Source organism: Hypanus sabinus, chromosome 13 (assembly GCF_030144855.1).
Source record: "Hypanus sabinus isolate sHypSab1 chromosome 13, sHypSab1.hap1, whole genome shotgun sequence".
Lineage (NCBI taxonomy): Eukaryota > Metazoa > Chordata > Chondrichthyes > Myliobatiformes > Dasyatidae > Hypanus > Hypanus sabinus.
In genome coordinates, this window is record NC_082718.1 from 61400969 (window position 1) to 61419043 (window position 18075).

The 18075-nt window shown below is 51.0% G+C and overlaps 1 protein-coding gene across 4 annotated transcripts in view; it reads left to right on the plus strand.

Annotated features, from left to right (window-relative positions):
* Positions 1–7572: 7572 nt before the first annotated feature.
* LOC132403917 (plexin-D1-like) overlaps positions 7573–18075 on the plus strand; it is a 40145-nt gene continuing 29642 nt past the window's right edge. For 3 of the 4 annotated variants that reach the window (XR_009515389.1, XR_009515390.1, XR_009515391.1), the window contains exon 1: positions 7573–8887. Coding sequence is in view for 1 of the 4 variants with exons in the window: in XM_059987741.1 (XP_059843724.1) it covers positions 7913–8887 (975 nt within the window). In the remaining 3 variants the exon portion in view is untranslated. The remainder of the gene's footprint in view (positions 8888–18075) is intronic. The other variant, XM_059987741.1, reaches the window with a different exon arrangement.

Sequence of the window (18075 nt, forward strand, 5' to 3'; positions counted from 1 at the left end):
GTGGACCTTGGACTTGGACAGGGGGAACATGGACAGCCGCGGACCTTGGACGTGGACAGGGGGAACGTGGACAGCCGCGGACCTTGGACTTGGACGGGGGGAGCATGGACAGCCGCGGACCTTGGACTTGGACAGTGGGAACATGGACAGCCGCGGACCTTGGACTTGGACAGTGGGAACATGGACAGCCGCGGACCTTGGACTTGGACGGGGGGAGCATGGACAGCCGTGGACCTTGGACTTGGACGGGGGGGGGGGGGGACCATGGACAGCCGCGGACCTTGGACTTGGACAGTGGGAATATGGACAGCCGCGGACCTTGGACTCGGACAGTGAGAACATGGACAGCCGCGGACCTTGGACTCGGACAGTGGGAACATGGACAGCTGTGGACCTTGGACTTGGACAGTGGGAACATGGACAGCCGTGGACCTTGGACTTGGACAGGGGGAACATGGACAGCCGTGGACCTTGGACTTGGACAGGGGGAACATGGACAGCCGCGGACCTTGGACTTGGACAGGGGCAACATGGACAGCCGTGGACCTTTGACTTGGACAGGGGTGGGGGGACCATGGACAGCCGCGGACCTTTGACTTGGACAGGGGGGGGGACCATGGACAGCCGCGGACCTTGGACTTGGACAGGGGGAACATGGACAGCCGTGAACCTGGGACTTGGACAGGGGGAACATGGACAGCCGCTGACCTTGGACTCGGACGGGGGGAACATGGACAGCCGCGGACCTTGGACTAGGACGGGGGGAACATGGACAGCCGCGGACCTTGGACTTGGACAGTGGGAACATGGACAGCCGCTGACCTTGGACTTGGACAGGGGGAACATGGACAGCCGCTGACCTTGGACTCGGATGGGGGGAACATGGACAGCCGCGGACCTTGGACTTGGACGGGGGGAACATGGACAGCCGTGGACCTTGGACTAGGATGGGGGGAACATGGACAGCCGCGGACCTTGGACTTGGACAGTGGGAACATGGACAGCCGTGGACCTTGGACTTGGACGGGGGGAACATGGACAGCCGCGGACCTTGGACTTGGACAGTGGGAACATGGACAGCCGCTGACCTTGGACTTGGACAGGGGGAACATGGACAGCCGCTGACCTTGGACTTGGACAGTGGGAACATGGACAGCTGCGGACCTTGGACTTGGACAGTGGGAACATGGACAGCCGCGGACCTTGGACTTGGACAGTGGGAACATGGACAGCCGCTGACCTTGGACTTGGACAGGGGGAACATGGACAGCCGCGGACCTTGGACTTGGACAGTGGGAACATGGACAGCCGTGGACCTTGGACTTGGACAGTGGGAACATGGACAGCCGTGGACCTTGGACTTGGACAGGGGGGGGGGGGACCATGGACAGCCGCGGACCTTGGACTTGGACAGTGGGAACATGGACAGCCGCGGACCTTGGACTTGGACCAGGGGAACATGGACAGCCGCTGACCTTGGACTCGGACGGGGGGAACATGGACAGCCGCGGACCTTGGACTTGGACGGGGGGAACATGGACAGCCGCGGACCTTGGACTTGGACAGTGGGAACGTGGACAGCCGTGGACCTTGGACTTGGACAGGGGGAACATGGACAGCCGTGGACCTTGGACTTGGACAGTGGGAACATGGACAGCCGCGGACCTTGGACTTGGACAGTGGGAACATGGACAGCCGTGGACCTTGGACTTGGACAGTGAGAACATGGACAGCCGCGGACCTTGGACTTGGACAGTGGGAACATGGACAGCCGCGGACCTTGGACTTGGACAGTGGGAACGTGGACAGCCGTGGACCTTGGACTTGGACAGGGGGAACATGGACAGCCGTGGACCTTGGACTTGGACAGTGGGAACGTGGACAGCCGCGGACCTTGGACTTGGACAGTGGGAACATGGACAGCCGCGGACCTTGGACTTGGACAGGGGGAGCATGGACAGCCGCGGACCTTGGACTTGGACAGTGGGAACGTGGACAGCCGTGGACCTTGGACTCGGACGGGGGGAGCATGGACAGCCGTGGACCTTGGACTCGGACGGGGGGAACATGGACAGCCGCGGACCTTGGACTTGGACAGTGGGAACATGGACAGCCGCGGACCTTGGACTTGGACAGTGGGAACATGGACAGCCGCGGACCTTGGACTTGGACAGTGGGAACATGGACAGCCGCGGACCTTGGACTTGGACGGGGGGAGCATGGACAGCCGTGGACCTTGGACTTGGACAGGGGGGAGGGGACCATGGACAGCCGCGGACCTTGGACTTGGACAGGGGGGAGGGGACCATGGACAGCCGCGGACCTTGGACTTGGACAGTGGGAACATGGACAGCCGTGGACCTTGGACTTGGACAGGAGGGAGGGGACCATGGACAGCCGCGGACCTTGGACTTGGACAGTGGGAACATGGACAGCCGCGGACCTTGGACTCGGACAGGGGGAACATGGACAGCCGTGGACCTTGGACTTGGACAGGGGGGAGGGGACCATGGACAGCCGCGGACCTTGGACTTGGACAGGGGGGAGGGGACCATGGACAGCCGCGGACCTTGGACTCGGACAGGGGGAACATGGACAGCCGTGGCCCTTGGACTTGGACAGTGGGAACGTGGACAGCCACGGACCTTGGACTTGGACGGGGGGAGCATGGACAGCCGTGGACCTTGGACTTGGACAGTGGGAACATGGACAGCCGCGGACCTTGGACTTGGACAGGGGGAACATGGACAGCCACGGACCTTGGACTCGGACAGTGGGAACGTGGACAGCCGCGGACCTTGGACTTGGACAGTGAGAACACGGACAGCCGCGGTCCATGGACTTGGACGGGGGGAACATGGACAGCCGTGGACCTTGGACTCGGACGGGGGGAACATGGACAGCCGTGGACCTTGGACTTGGACAGGGGGGAACATGGACAGCCGCGGACCTTGGACTCGGACGGGGGGAACATGGACAGCCGCGGACCTTGGACTTGGACAGTGGGAACGTGGACAGCCGTGGACCTTGGACTTGGCCGGGGGGTCCATGGACAGCCGTGGACCTTGGACTTGGACAGGGGGAACATGGACAGCCGTGGACTTTGGACTTGGACAGTGGGAACATGGACAGCCGCGGACCTTGGACTTGGACAGTGAGAACATGGACAGCCGCGGACCTTGGACTTGGACGGGGGGAACATGGACAGCCGCTGACCTTGGACTTGGACGGGGGAACATGGACAGCTGTGGACTTTGGACTTGGACAGTGAGAACATGGACAGCCGCGGACCTTGGACTTGGACGGGGGGAACATGGACAGCCGTGGACCTTGGACTTGGACGGGGGGAACATGGACAGCCGCGGACCTTGGACTTGGACGGGGGGAACATGGACAGCCGTGGACCTTGGACTTGGACAGTGGGAACGTGGACAGCCGCGGACCTTGGACTTGGCCGGGGGGTCCATGGACAGCCGCGGACCTTGGACTTGGACAGTGAGAACATGGACAGCCGCGGACCTTGGACTTGGACAGGGGGAACATGGACAGCCGCGGACCTTGGACTTGGACAGTGGGAACGTGGACAGCTGTGGACCTTGGACTTGGCCGGGGGGTCCATGGACAGCTGCAGACCTTGGACTTGGACAGTGGGAACGTGGACAGCCGTGGACCTTGGACTTGGACGGGGGAACATGGACAGCCGCGGACCTTGGACTTGGACGGGGGGAACATGGACAGCCGCTGACCTTGGACTTGGACGGGGGGAACATGGACAGCTGTGGACTTTGGACTTGGACAGTGAGAACATGGACAGCCGCGGACCTCGGACTTGGACGGGGGGAACATGGACAGCCGCGGACCTTGGACTCGGACGGGGGGAACATGGACAGCCGTGGACCTTGGACTTGGACAGTGGGAATGTGGACAGCCGCGGACCTTGGACTCGGACGGGGGGAACATGGACAGCTGTGGACCTTGGACTTGGACAGTGGGAACATGGACAGCCGCAGCCCTTGGACTTGGACAGGGGGAACATGGACAGCCGCGGACCTTGGACTTGGACAGTGGGAATGTGGACAGCCGTGGACCTTGGACTTGGACAGTGGGAACGTGGACAGCCGTGGACCTTGGACTTGGACAGTGGGAACATGGACAGCCGCGGACCTTGGACTTGGACAGGGGGAACATGGACAGCCGCGGACCTTGGACTCGGACGGGGGGAACATGGACAGCCGTGGACCTTGGACTCGGACGGGGGGAACATGGACAGCCGCGGACCTTGGACTTGGACAGTAGGAACATGGACAGCCGCGGACCTTGGACTCGGACGGGGGGAACATGGACAGCCGCGGACCTTGGACTTGGACGGGGGGAACATGGACAGCCGCGGACCTTGGACTCGGACGGGGGGAACATGGACAGCCGCGGACCTTGGACTCGGACGGGGGAACATGGACAGCCGCGGACCTTGGACTCGGACGGGGGGAACATGGACAGCCGCGGACCTTGGACTTGGACAGTGGGAACATGTACAGCCGTGGACCTTGGACTCAGACAGGGGGAACATGGACAGCCGCGGACCTTGGACTTGGACTGTGGGAACATGGACAGCCGTGGACCTTGGACTCGGACAGTGGGAACGTGGACAGCTGTGGACCTTGGACTTGGACGGGGGGAACATGGACAGCCGCGGACCTTGGACTTGGACAGTGAGAACATGGACAGCCGCGGACCTTGGACTCGGACGGGGGGAACATGGACAGCCGTGGACCTTGGACTTGGACAGTGAGAACGTGGACAGCTGTGGACCTTGGACTTGGACGGGGGGAACATGGACAGCCGCTGACCTCGGACTCGGACGGGGGGAACATGGACAGCCGTGGACCTTGGACTCGGACAGTGGGAACGTGGACAGCCGTGGACCTTGGACTCGGACGGGGGGAACATGGACAGCCGTGGACCTTGGACTTGGACAGTGAGAACGTGGACAGCTGTGGACCTTGGACTTGGACGGGGGGAACATGGACAGCCGCTGACCTCGGACTCGGACGGGGGGAACATGGACAGCCGTGGACCTTGTACTCGGACGGGGGGAACATGGACAGCCGCGGACCTTGGACGTGGACCCTGGGGACTGGGACCACCACGGCCCTTGGACTTGGAGACTGGGACCTTGATTCACTGCTGCCATACACTTGGATACCATGGATCACTGCAGCCAGAAATGTGGACACCAAAACACAGGACAAGGAATCTTGAACCTGGACTCCACCTCCAGATTAGGCACCGAGCCGGGACTCTTCGAAGGGTAGACACGGAGAAGGGGCATAAACATTGAGTCAGGACTCCACCTTCAGCTCACCCCTAGTAGGGTGACCTTGACCAGACCCACTCTGGCGAAGGAAGGCAAATTGCTGGTATTCCGATGTGGGCTGGATCATTCTGGCTTGTCATAGTGGCAGTGACATGCGAAGGCTTCTTAACACTCTCACCCCGAATGGCTAAAGCCAGGGGCTTATAAGCTGCTGGTTCGGGTCGAGGGTAGATTACCTGATTGCCAAGCTCAAGGAATGGAATTAGACGGGAACAAGGAGTCAATGGTCCAGATTGCAACCTAACTAAATTTAAAGGGGAACCGACACTGACACTGACAACTCTCCAGACTACCAACAACACCTCAACTTCTGTGTCATCAGCAAACCTACCAACCCACCCTCATCCAGGTTATTTATAAAAATAACAAAGAGCGGCATCCCAGAACAGATCCCTGCAGAACACCATTGTCACCATCCTCCATGCAGAATACAAAACATCCACAACGATCCATTGCCTTCTGTGGTCAAGCCAATTCTGGATCCACATAGCAAAGTCTCCTTGGATCCCATGCCTCCTTACTTTCTGAATGAGCCTCACATGGGGAACCTTATCAAATGCCTTACTGAAATCCATATACACTACATCCACTGCTCTACCTTCATCAATACATTTTGTTACATCCTCAAAGAATTCAATGGTCATGTAAGGCATGACCTGCCCTTGACAAAGCCATTCTGACTATCCCCTAATCAGATTATGTCTTTCCAAATGCTCAGAAATCCCACCACTCAGGATCTTCTCCAATATCATTGAAATAAGACTCACTCGTCTATAACTTCCTGGGTTATCTCTACTCCCTTTTCTAGAATAAGGGAACAACATTTGCAACCTACCAATGCTGTGGAACTTCCCTATCACTCAACCCTATTGATGATGCAAAGATCATCGCCAGAGGCTCAGTAATCTCCTTCCTCACTTCCCATGGTAGCTGGTGTTTATCTCATCTGGTCCCAGTGACTTATCTAACTTAATACCTTTCAAAAGCTCCAGTACATCCTCTTTCTTAATGTCTATACACTCAAGTATTTCAGTCCGCTGCAAGTCATCACCAAAATTCCCAAGGTCCTTTTTCCTGGTGAACATTGTAGCAAAGTGTTCTTTAAGTACCTCCTCTACCTCCTCTGGCTCCATGAACATTTCCACTCTCACTCCTGATTTGTCCTATTCTTACATGGCTCATCCTCTTGCTCTTCACATACTTGTAGAATGCCTTGGGGTTTCCTTAATCCTGCTCACCAAGGCCTTCTCATGGCCCCTTCTCGCTCTCCTAATTTCATTCTTGAGCTCCTGGCACCCTTGTAATTTTTTTAGAGCTCCAGAGCCTAGTTTCTTGAGCCTTTCATAAGCCTTTCTTTACTTTTAACTAGATTTTCTGCATTCTTTGTACAGCATAGGATGAAGGATGCAGTGGAGGGTGAAGGAGAGGTGTGAGAGATGAGGGATGGAGTGAAGAGTGAAGAGGTGTAAAGAATGAGCTGTAGGGTGAGGGAGAAGTGACAGGGGAGATGGGATGGAGGGTGAGGAAGGGGTGTGAGAGATTAGGAATCAGGTAGAGGGGAAGAGGTAGTAGGATGAGTGGAGGGTGAGGGAGAAGTGACAGGATATGGGGTGGAAGATGAGGGAAGGGTGTGGACGATGAGGAATGGGATGGACAGTGAGGGAGGGATGTGAGAGATAAGGAATGAGATAGAGGGTGACGGAGAGGAATGAGGTGGAGGGTGAGGGAAAGTTGTGAGAGATGAAAGATGGGGTGGAGGGTAAGGGAGAGGTTGCAGATGAGGGATAAGGTGGAGGGTGACAGGGATGTGGGAGATGAGGGATGAGGTGGACTGGAGGGTGAGAAAGAGGCGAGGGAGATGAAGGATGAGGTGGCGCTTGAGAAAGATGAGGGACAGGGTGGAGGAAAGGAAAGGAGAGGGAGGAGTGCAGGAAGAAGGGGAAGAGGTGTCCGTGTTCGAGGTAACGAGGAGGTTTGTGAAATATTGGATAGAAAAAGCACAAGAACTCTTTTCATTATATGTATAAATTACCGAACTCAGATGAAATAATTCCAGACCATTACAGGGAGCAAGTTCGGAATTCTGCTAAGATTTAAAAGCCAATCTGAAAGGCGTCGCAAATGAAGTGTATGAGATGGTAAGCCTCGGTGGTGTAAATAGAAAGGGTCTATTTCCCACAGAGAGGGGCACAAACTAGTCGCATAAATGCGAGGAAGTCGGTCAGGAGGAAATATCATCAGTCGGCAGGAGCTGACTGCCAGAGACTGTGGATTCGTTTAAGCGGGTTCGGGGAACAACGCGGAGCCAGGTTCCGGACCGAGTGCGAAGTGGAGAGCATTTCTCCCAGCCGCACCGACAGGCTGCGCTTCAGTGTGTAAAACTGAAGTAGCGGCAGGAAATTCAAACGGAAAAGGAAGCGAGTACCACTGTCTCTCTCTGTAAGTTGTGCCACCGAGCGAGTTGGGAGCGCAGTCCAATGGAAGGTCTTGTGCACTACTAGTCTGCCTCTGCGCGGCTGTGCGTTAAATCCGTCGTCCATGTATCCTCCAAAGGGGTTTCACCTCTGCCTCCTGCTCCTTACCGGTCTCCATGCTATATCTACGGAGCCCAGCTACCAGTTTGACTCTCGCACCAATAACATCGCAATGAGCGCCCGCGACGGCGGCAGGGTGTATGTGGCCACCGACAACTCTCTGTACCAGTTCAACCGGAGCCTGGCGCTGGAGATGAGGGTGAGCACCGGGCCGCGGGTGGACGGGCCGTGCACGCAGAGAGGTGGTTGCTGCGTTCCCTGGAAGAACACCGATAATGTGAACAGGATCCTGGTGGTGGACGAGAAGAACCAGCATCTGCTCACCTGTGGCACGGTAAGAACGGGCGCCTGTGAGGTGCGTCAACTGAGCAACATCAGCGACTTCAAGGAGGACAGTTTGGGCCGAGTGGCCGCGCAAGATCCCCGCGCCTCCACCGTCGCTTTCCCAGTCGAATTCAATCGAAAGTCTTACATGCTGACGGCCGTCACGGCCACCGGCGAAAATAGCAGGTTTGTCCCCCAAAGCTGCGTGGGCAATAGCAGTTACTACGCGATAGAGGAAGCGCAGGTCTTTCTGAGATTACTGGAGGGATCGGACACCTTTCTTCATTATGACTCCGCTTTTAAAGAACCGGTTGTCAAGTTTCCGAATTCCGCGGAGCACCAATTTGTCCAGGGTTTCTTTTGGAGCAACCGTTTCTACATCTCACTCAATACCAACATCGGCGGCCCCCAGATTTTCTCCGTGGAAGGTCCTCTGTTAGGGAACGACGAGCTGTTTCGGTCCGACGCTCTGGTCAATGTATCCTGCCGACTGACCGGGAATGGAAATCTTCAGGTTCTATCATCCGCCCACATCCGGACCCCTCTCTCCCAGTCCTTCATGGCTGTAGTCTTCTCTCGACAGAAACAACCCCAGCACAATGCCCTCTGCGTTTACAACTTGGAGCAGCTTGACCGATATAAAAGCACAGATCAGGTAAGTTTGCTCTTGGTCATAATTTCACCAGGTTCCACGTCGAATTAAGGGCAAATAAATCACTAAAGCAGAGTAAACACGAGGAAATCTGCAGATGCTGGAAATTCAAACAACAACACACACAAAATGCTGGTGGAACACAGCAGGCCAGGCAGCATCTATAGGGAGACATCACTAAAGCGGAGTATTTTCCTAGCGTACACCAACATTTGTCAAATAAGCTTACTGAATCCCAAGAGCACTCTGCTCATTTGAGCAGTGAGACCTGGCGGACCGGCCAAGGGTGAATATTTGGACAACAGATTAGCAGGCAGCGCTTTGGGATAAAATCAGCTCACTAACTCCTGCAGGGACCCACATTACCGACCCACATTACGGCCACTAGACCATGCGACAGAGTGCAGAATCCCATCGTCCCATCGAGTCTGCTTTGCCATTCCATCGTGACTGATTTATTTCCTCTATCAACCTCATTCTCCTGCCTCCCCCCATCCCTTTGATACTCTGACTAATCAAGAACCTGCCAACCTGTTTTAAATAGACCCAATGACAGCCTCCGCTGCCGTCTGTGGCAATGAATTCAAATCCGGTTGGAAGCTGAGCAATTTAACTTTATTTAATTAAATCAGGACTATCAACAGAAAGGGAAATACTTGCTCATTATTTGGACCCACGGTGGCACTGTGATTTCACTGATTTAATCAGAAGGCAGAAAAGGGGAACTTTTAGTTCTGGGCCCTGTGGAGATTGTGAAACTTACAGGCAAAATGGGGAAGTATTTTACAGAACCAAGACTGCAAGGCAGCAGAAAACCTGGAGGAAGGGGCTGGAGTGACATGAAAAAAGAGATTAGGAAGGCAATGAGGGTGCAAGAAAAAATATTAGAGACTGACAGGCCTTGGAAGGAGAGAGGATCAGAGGAATGGTGCTGGTTGAAACCAAAATGAGGGAATGCACTCACACAATCTTTTTCCTGTAACTGGGAAAGCTAACAGTTTCATATTGTTTAATAGAAGCAGAAGATTTGATTTACAGGGAGGTCAAACTAAAACTTTATAAAATTCATTAGGACAAAGCTAGAATCTCCTGTACAGTTCTGGTCACTAAAATTCAGGAAGGACTGAAAGCACCACAGGAGACAGTTTGTCAGAATTTTGCTGAGGTTGATGAACGCTGGTTTGGCAGAAACAGACAATTAAACTGAGACAGTTTGTCTTCAGACACAGCTACTGAGGGGAGATCTTCCAAAGGTTTGTAATATTATGAGAGGTCCAGACAGTATGTACAGGAGGGGCCGAGTTCCCTCAGCAGGGAGGTCGATCAAAGGAGCCATCAAACTAAATTAATTGGTGTAAGTTGTTCCCAACCACCCCAGAGGTGCCACCTCACCCCTCCACTGAAAATTCGGAGTAAGGTCCAGAAACTGGGTTTTAATTTTAACGCTAAGAAGAGGCCCACACTTAGGAACAGTGTGTAGGAGAGGGTGCATAGGTGTGTTTAAGAAGGATAGGAAAGGTTCATTTGTTCATTATGTCCATGTCATATGATGTACAAACATAATCTTTCCATGACCCTGATTGTTCTTGGCAAACTTTTATATAGAAGCGGTTTGCCATTGCCACCTTCTGGGCAGTGTCTTTATACACTGGGAGACTGTAACCATTATCAATACTCTTCAGAGATTGCAAGCCCGTTGTCAGTCGTCACATAACCAGACGTGATATACACCAGCTACTCCTTCCAGGTGAGGCGACACTTCACCTGTGAGTTGGCTGGTGTGGTATACTGCGTCTGGTGCTCCCGGTGTGGTCTTTTATATATTGGTGAGACCCGATGCAGACTGGGAGACCGTTTCACTGAACACCTATGCTCTGTCCGCCAGAGAAAGCAGGATCTCCCAGTGGCCACACATTTTAATTCCACGTCCCATTCCCATTCTGATATGTCTATCCATGGCCTCCTCTACTATCAAGATGAAGCCACACTCAGGTTGGAGGAACAACACCTTATATACCGGCTGGGTAGCCTCCATGAACAATGACTTCTCTAACTTCCAATAATGCCCCTCCTCCCCTTCTTACCCCATCCCTGATATATTTAGTTTTTCCCCCCTTTTTTTCTCTCTCTGCCCATCACTCTGCCTGTTCTCCATCTCCCTCTGGTGCTCCACTCCCCCTTTCTTTCTTCCTAGGCCTCCCGTCCCATGATTTTTTCCCGTTTCCAGCTCTGTATCCCTTTTGCCAATCAACTTTCCAGGTCTCAGCTTCATCCCACCCCCCTCCGGTCTGCTCCTATCATTTCGCATTCCACCCCCCCCACTTTCAAATCTCTTACTATCTTTCCTTTCAGTTAGTCCTGATGAAGGGTCTCGGCCCGAAACGTCGACAGTGCTTCTCCTTATAGATGCTGCCTGGCCTGCTGTGTTCCATCAGCATTTTGTGTGTGTTGCTACTTTTAAATACATCCATCTTGTCCCCTTACCTTCGCCTGCCCCCTCCCCCTCCCAATATTTTAGAAAAGACAGAGAAGCAGATAAAAGGACTGGGATTGGTGAGGAGAGGAGTTTTGCTGTTAATCAGGGACAATATCTTAATGGTACTCAGTCTATATGAGTAGAGTTCAAAAATAATAAAGAAGCAATAACTCTGGCATTATACCACAAACCCCCTAATGGCCACCAGGAAACTGAGAAACAGACAGATTAGGAAAAGGTGCAAAAACAACAGTGTCTTTCTAATGGGTGACTAACTTCCCTAATAAAGACTGGGACCTCCTTAGTGCCAGTACTTTAGATGGGATAGAATTTGCTAGGTGCATCTAGGAGGGTTTCTTAAATCAACCTTTATAGGCCAACAAAAGGAGGGGCCATATCAGACCTGGTGTTGGGTAAAGAGCCTGGCCAGGTGACTGAGAATGGAAACAGTTGGGGAACAGTGACCATAACTCTTTAAGTTTTAAGATAGCTGTAAATAAGGATAAACATGGACCTTGTAGGAGAGTATTAAATTGGAGCAGGGCAAATTGATAGAGCATTAGGCAGGAACTCAGGAAAGTTAATTGGGAATAGCTGGTTTTTGGTAAGATCACACTTGACGTGTAGAAAGTGTTTAATAACTAACTACACAAAATAGGGGACAGGACAGGAGAGGTATGTTACAGTAAGAAGAAAGGACAAGGACATTGAATGTTGAGGTTGTGAAATTAATCAAGAAGAAATAGAAGAGGTATGTCAGGTTTAGGATGCTAAAATCAACCAGAGCGTTGAAGATTAAGAAGCCAGAAAATAACTGAAGAAGATGAATTAGGAAAGCCAGGAAGGGCAATGCGAAGTCCTTGGCAAGTTGGATTAAAGACAATCCCAAAGCATTCTGTACATACATCAAGAGCAGGATAGCAAGTAGGGAGCAGATAAGGCCACCTGAGGAATAAAATGGGGGGGGGGGGGCACGTGCTTGGCATGTGAGTGAGGATAAGTGTGTTGCATCAGTATTTACCAAGGAAAGGGCATGGAGGGTTGGGGGATCAGTGTAGAGTGTGCTAATTTGACAGGGAACTTTGAGATCAAGAAAGAAATAGTGTTGGATTGTTTTAAGAGCATTGAGGTGGATAAGTACCCAGGTCCTGACGCAATAAACCCCAGGTTATTGAGAAAGGCAAGAGATGAGATTGCTGGGGCCTTGACCAACATCTCTGTGTCCTCTATAGCCACAGAGAAGGTCCTAGAGGACTTGCAAGTACCTCGTGCTGTTCCAGTATTCAATAAGGGAAAGAGGGATAACCCTGGGAACTATAGACTGCTGAGTCTCATGTCAGTGTTTGGAAAGATACTGGAGAGAATTCTAAGGATAGACATAATGAGTATTTGGAAAACCACTGTGTAATTAGGGAGATCCTGTGTGGTTTTGTGCAGAGCAAGTTGTGTTTTATAACTGTTTTGAGGAGGTAATGAAGGTGATTGATGAAGTTAGAGCTGTGAATGTTGTCTACATGGATGTTAGACAAGATCCCTCATGGGAGGTGTCCAGAAGATTAAGAGTCCTGGGATTGTTGGTGAATTGTCCATCTGGATTTAGAACTGGCCTGCCATAGAAGTCTGAGGTACTGGTTGATAGGACTCATTCTAGCTGGAGGCCAGTGACTAGTGATGTTCAACAGCAATCCACACTGAGACCTCAGCTGTATGTGATCTATATCAATGACCTGGTTGAAAATGTAGATGCCTGTGTTGGTAAGTTTACAGATCATGCACAGATTGGTGGTGTTGTGGGTAGCAGGGAAGACTAAAAAAGAATGCAGTGCTTTAAAGATCAGTTGTCTATTTATTTATTTATTTAGAGATACAGTGCAGAATAGGCCTTTCTGACCCAATGAGCCACAATGCCCAACTACCTACTGATTAACCCTAGCCTGATCATGGAACAGTTTACAGTGACCAATTACCCTAGTGACCTGGGACGTCTTTGAGCTGTGGGAGGAAACTGGAGAGCTGGAGAAAACCCACGTGTACAAGGGATGAAGGTACAAACGTTCTTACGGGGACACTGGAATTGAACTCTGAACTCCGATACCCTGATCTGTAATAGCACCATGCTCTCTGCTGTGCTAACGTGGACAATATGGGTAGAGAAATGAAACATCAGATAATTGATTGTACAAGTATTCACCTCCTCCCCCACCCCCTTTAATATGACAATAAATCATCACTTGTGCAGCCAATTGGTCTTAGAAGTCACATGATTAGATAAATGGAGATCTGTTTTTGCAGACCTGTGTGCAGTCAAGGTGTTTCATTGGATTGTAGTAAAAATACACCTGTATCTGGAAGGTCCAACTGCTGGTGAGTCAGTATCATGGCAAAATGTACATCATGGAGATAAAAGAACACTCCAAGAAACTCTGCAAAAGGTTATTGAAAAGCACAAGTCAGGAGATAGATACAAGGAAGCTTCCAAGTCACTGAATATCCCTTGCAGTTAAGTCAATCATCAAGAAGTGGAAAGAATATGGCACAGCCGTAAATCTGCCTGGAGCAGGCCGTCCTCAAAATCTGAGTGACCCCCCTGTGCAAGTAGAGGACTAGTGAGGGAGGCCACCAAGAGACCTATGACAACTCTGGCGGAGTTACAAGATTCAGTGGCTGAAATGGGAGAGACAGCAGAAATGGCAACTGTTTATCGGGTGCTTCACCACTCGCAGCTTTATGGGAGCTTTATGGTATGGGATCCAAGGAGACCTTGTTTCATGGATCAGAAGGCAAAGGGTGGTTGTGGGTGGTTTATATTCTTCATGGAGGACAGTGACCAGTGGTGTTCTGCAGGGATCTGTTCTGGAACCCCTGCTCTTTGCAATTTTTAAAAATGACCTGGATGAGGAAGTAGAAGGATGGGTTAGTTAGTTTGTGGATGATACAAAAGTTGTGGGTGATGAGGTTTGTCAGAGGTTAGAGTGGGACATTGATAGGATGTAGAACTGGGCTGACGAGACAGAATTAATGGTAAGACTCTTGGCAATGTGGAGGATCAGTGAGATCTTGTCTCCATATGACACTCAAAACTGCTGCACAGGTTGACAGTGTTGCTAAGAAGAAGTACGGTCTGTTGGCATTCATCAACCATGGGATTGAGTCCAAGAGCCATGAGGTAATGTTACAACTATATAAACCCTTAGACAGACCCCACTCAGAGTACTGTGTTCAGTTCTGGTCACCCCATTACAGGAAGGACGTGGATGCATGGTTTTAAGGTGCTTGTAAGTAGGTACAAGGGCGTTGTCACAGCTATGTTTTTTACAGAGAATGGTGGTTGGGTGGGTGGAATACATTACCAGCGAAGGTGGTAAAGAAGGATACGATGGGGTCTTTTAAGAGACTCTTAGATAGGTACATGGAGCTTAGAAAAATAGAGGGCTATGCAGTAAGGAAATCCTAGGCACTTCTGGACTAGGTTACATGATTGGCACAACATTGTTTTATGCTCTACTGCTGTCTTATTCCCTACACAGTGACCAGCATCACCCAGCTGGTTTTCACCTTTCAATATTTCACTCAAAGTATTGACATCTTCAGGAACTGGGAATGCCCAAAGGTGCTCAAATAAATGTCTGCTGGGAATGCTGCCACAGGAGGGCAGTACCCATCATCAGGGACCCCCACCCCACCAACCCCATCATGCTCTCATCTTGCTGCTACCATCGGGAGGGAGCTGCAGGAGCTCGGGTCCCTCCCCACCCAGTTTTGGAACAGTTGTTGCCGTTCAGCTGCTGAACTCCTGAACCAGCGTGGATAACTTCACCTACCCCACCACTGAACTGATTCCACAACCACTGTCAAGGACTCAACAACTCATGTTCTCTCTATTATTTATTTATTACCTCTTTTTTTTTGTATTTTCAACTTTTGTTTTCTTTTGCACAGTGGTTGTCAGTCTGTGTTTTTTCATTGATTCTATTGTATTTCTTTGTTCTGCTGCAAGAAAATGATTCTCAGTAGTGTATTGTGATGTGTACAGACTTTGGACCTTTGAACTTTGAAATAATGGACAATGCCCATACAATGCTCTTGGTTGCATTGTAGTCACAAACTGCACAGACATGACAGGTTGTATATCGGACATTTGTTTGTTTCTAGAGGAATTCCTTTGGGGCATCATGATAGCCTGGTTGTTTATGTAACATAATCATAGTGCCAGCAACCCAGGTTCAATTCCTGCCAACATCTGTGAGAAGTTTGTATGTTCCACCCCAATAACTGTATGGGTTTCCTCCCACAAACCAAAGTGTGCAAATTAGTAGGATAATTGGTCACATGGGTGTAATTGGGCAGCACAGGCCCATTGGATCAGAAGGGCCTGTTACCATGTCACTAAATAAAAGTTAAAAATACCCCTTCCCTTCTACATTGTCTTCCATTTTTCTATCATCTACGTGCCTATCAGAATTTCTTATATGCCCCTAATGTATCTGCTCATGCCAGGAAGTGGCTGACAACATTTAAGGGTACTTGGACAGGTACGTGGATAGGAAAGGTTTAGAGGGATATGGACCAAACACTGTCAAATGGGACTAGCTTGGATGGGAATCTTGGATCATTTGGACCATGTTGTGACTGGAGAAACAGGAGAAGTTGATAAATATGGAAGTGTTTATTCATCATGACAAACAGGCACTTGCTTGGAGATCCTCTCGGTAGAGTTTCCTAAACTCAAAGTACATCAAGACTTTATATTCTTGAGGAGATTGCTAATAGTAAAAAATGCAATGCAATTTCAAAAGCTACAATGACTTGCTTACTTCAATATTCTCTGTCTGACAAGTGAGTCCTTTGAAGTACACATTTGCAGTAGAAGCACAATGTGGTTGATAAGATGCCTTGAAGATTCAAATGTCTTTTCTGGGCAAACTGATTCATGTAGATTGTTTAAAAGCTTCTAAGGACAGAGAACCCGAGATTCTCTGATGCCCGAGATTCCTGATGTGAGAGCTGACTACCCGAGCACAAAAATATCCAAACTATTGATAGATAAGCTATGCCATGTTTGATGTGCTAGGTGATCGTATCAGACTGCTTTGCAAGCTTCCTTGAATTTGGATACATTGGTACAAATAACTTAGCCCATAGTTGCCTGGTTTGTTACAAGTCAATTAACATAACCCCATTGTCTAACGTTTGGTTGAAGCTTATGAGAACTACCTCTTAGCAGCCAACCTGTGGTGTGGGCCTGCAGTCAGTGGTCTGTTAAATAATACGGTTTGTTTGCAAAGGTGTCCTGTTAAACTCAAACTGATCACCGCTTGCAATCTACAATAAGAAATGAAGAATGGATCTCGCTTGAATTAATATCTGCTACATCAATTAGAATCAGAGTCATATTCAGGAAGATACTTTGGGATATGAGGGAGAGAGAGACTCAGGAGGATAAAGAAGGAAGGACACTGGTGGTGGGGGGTGGTGTGGGGAGAAAGGGGAAGGGAGAGAGAGAACAAAAGAACATGATGTTGACATGGTGGTGAGGAAGTCCACCCCTTCTCCAAATGACCAGGTGCTGTGTCTCACCGTGGCCGATGTGAGAAGAGCTCTGTGCAGGGTCAGCCCACAGAATGCTGCTGGACCAGACAATATTCCTGGTAGAGTGCTCAGAGGATGTGCAGACCAGCTAGCAGATGTTCTCACTGACATCTTCAACATCTCACTGAGCAGCGCCACCGTTCCAACATGCTTCAAGGCCACCATCATCGTCCCCGTGCTGAAAGTCTTCAGTGTCCTGCCTCAATGACTACCATCCCGTTGCACTCACATCCATCATCATGAAGTGTTTCGAGAGGCTCGTCATGAGGCATATCAAGACCCTGCTGCCCCCCTCACTGGACCCCCTGCAGTTCGCGTACCGCCCCAACCGCTCAACAGACGATCCCATTGCCATCACCCTCCACCTGGCCCTAACCCACCTGGACAAAAAAGATACGTAAGTTCGGATGCTGTTCATAGACTTCAGTTCAGCATTCAACACAATCATCCCTCAGAAACTGATTGGAAAGCTGAGCCTACTGGGCCTGATCACCTCCCTCTGCAACTGGATCCTAGACTTCCCGACTGGGAGATCTCAGTCAGTCCGGATCAGGAGCAGCATCTCCAGCACCATCACACTGAGTACAGGGGCTCCCCAGGGTTGTGTGCTCAGTCCACTGCTGTTCACTCTGCTGACCCACGACTGTGCTGCAACACACAGCTCGAACCACATCATCAAGTTCGCCGATGACATGACCGCGGTGGGTCTCATCAGCAAGAACGACAAGTCAGGAGGTGCAGTGGCTAACGGACTGGTGCAGAGCCAACAACCTGCCTCTGAATGTGAACAAAATAAAAGAGATGGTTGTTGACTTCAAGAGGGCACGGAGCGACCACTCCCCACTGAACATTGACGGCTCCTCGGTAGAGATCATAAAGAGCACCAAATTTCTTGGTGTTCACCTGATGGAGAATCTCACCTGGTCCCTCAACACCAGCTCCATTGCAAAGAAAGCCCAGCAGCATCTCTACTTTCTGCTAAGGCTGAGAAAAGTCCATCTCCCACCCCCCATCCTCATCACATTCTACAGGAGCAGTATTGAGAGCATCCTGAGCAGCTGCATCACTGCCTGGTTCGGAAATCACACCATCTTGGATCGCAAGACCCTGCAATGGATAGTGAGGT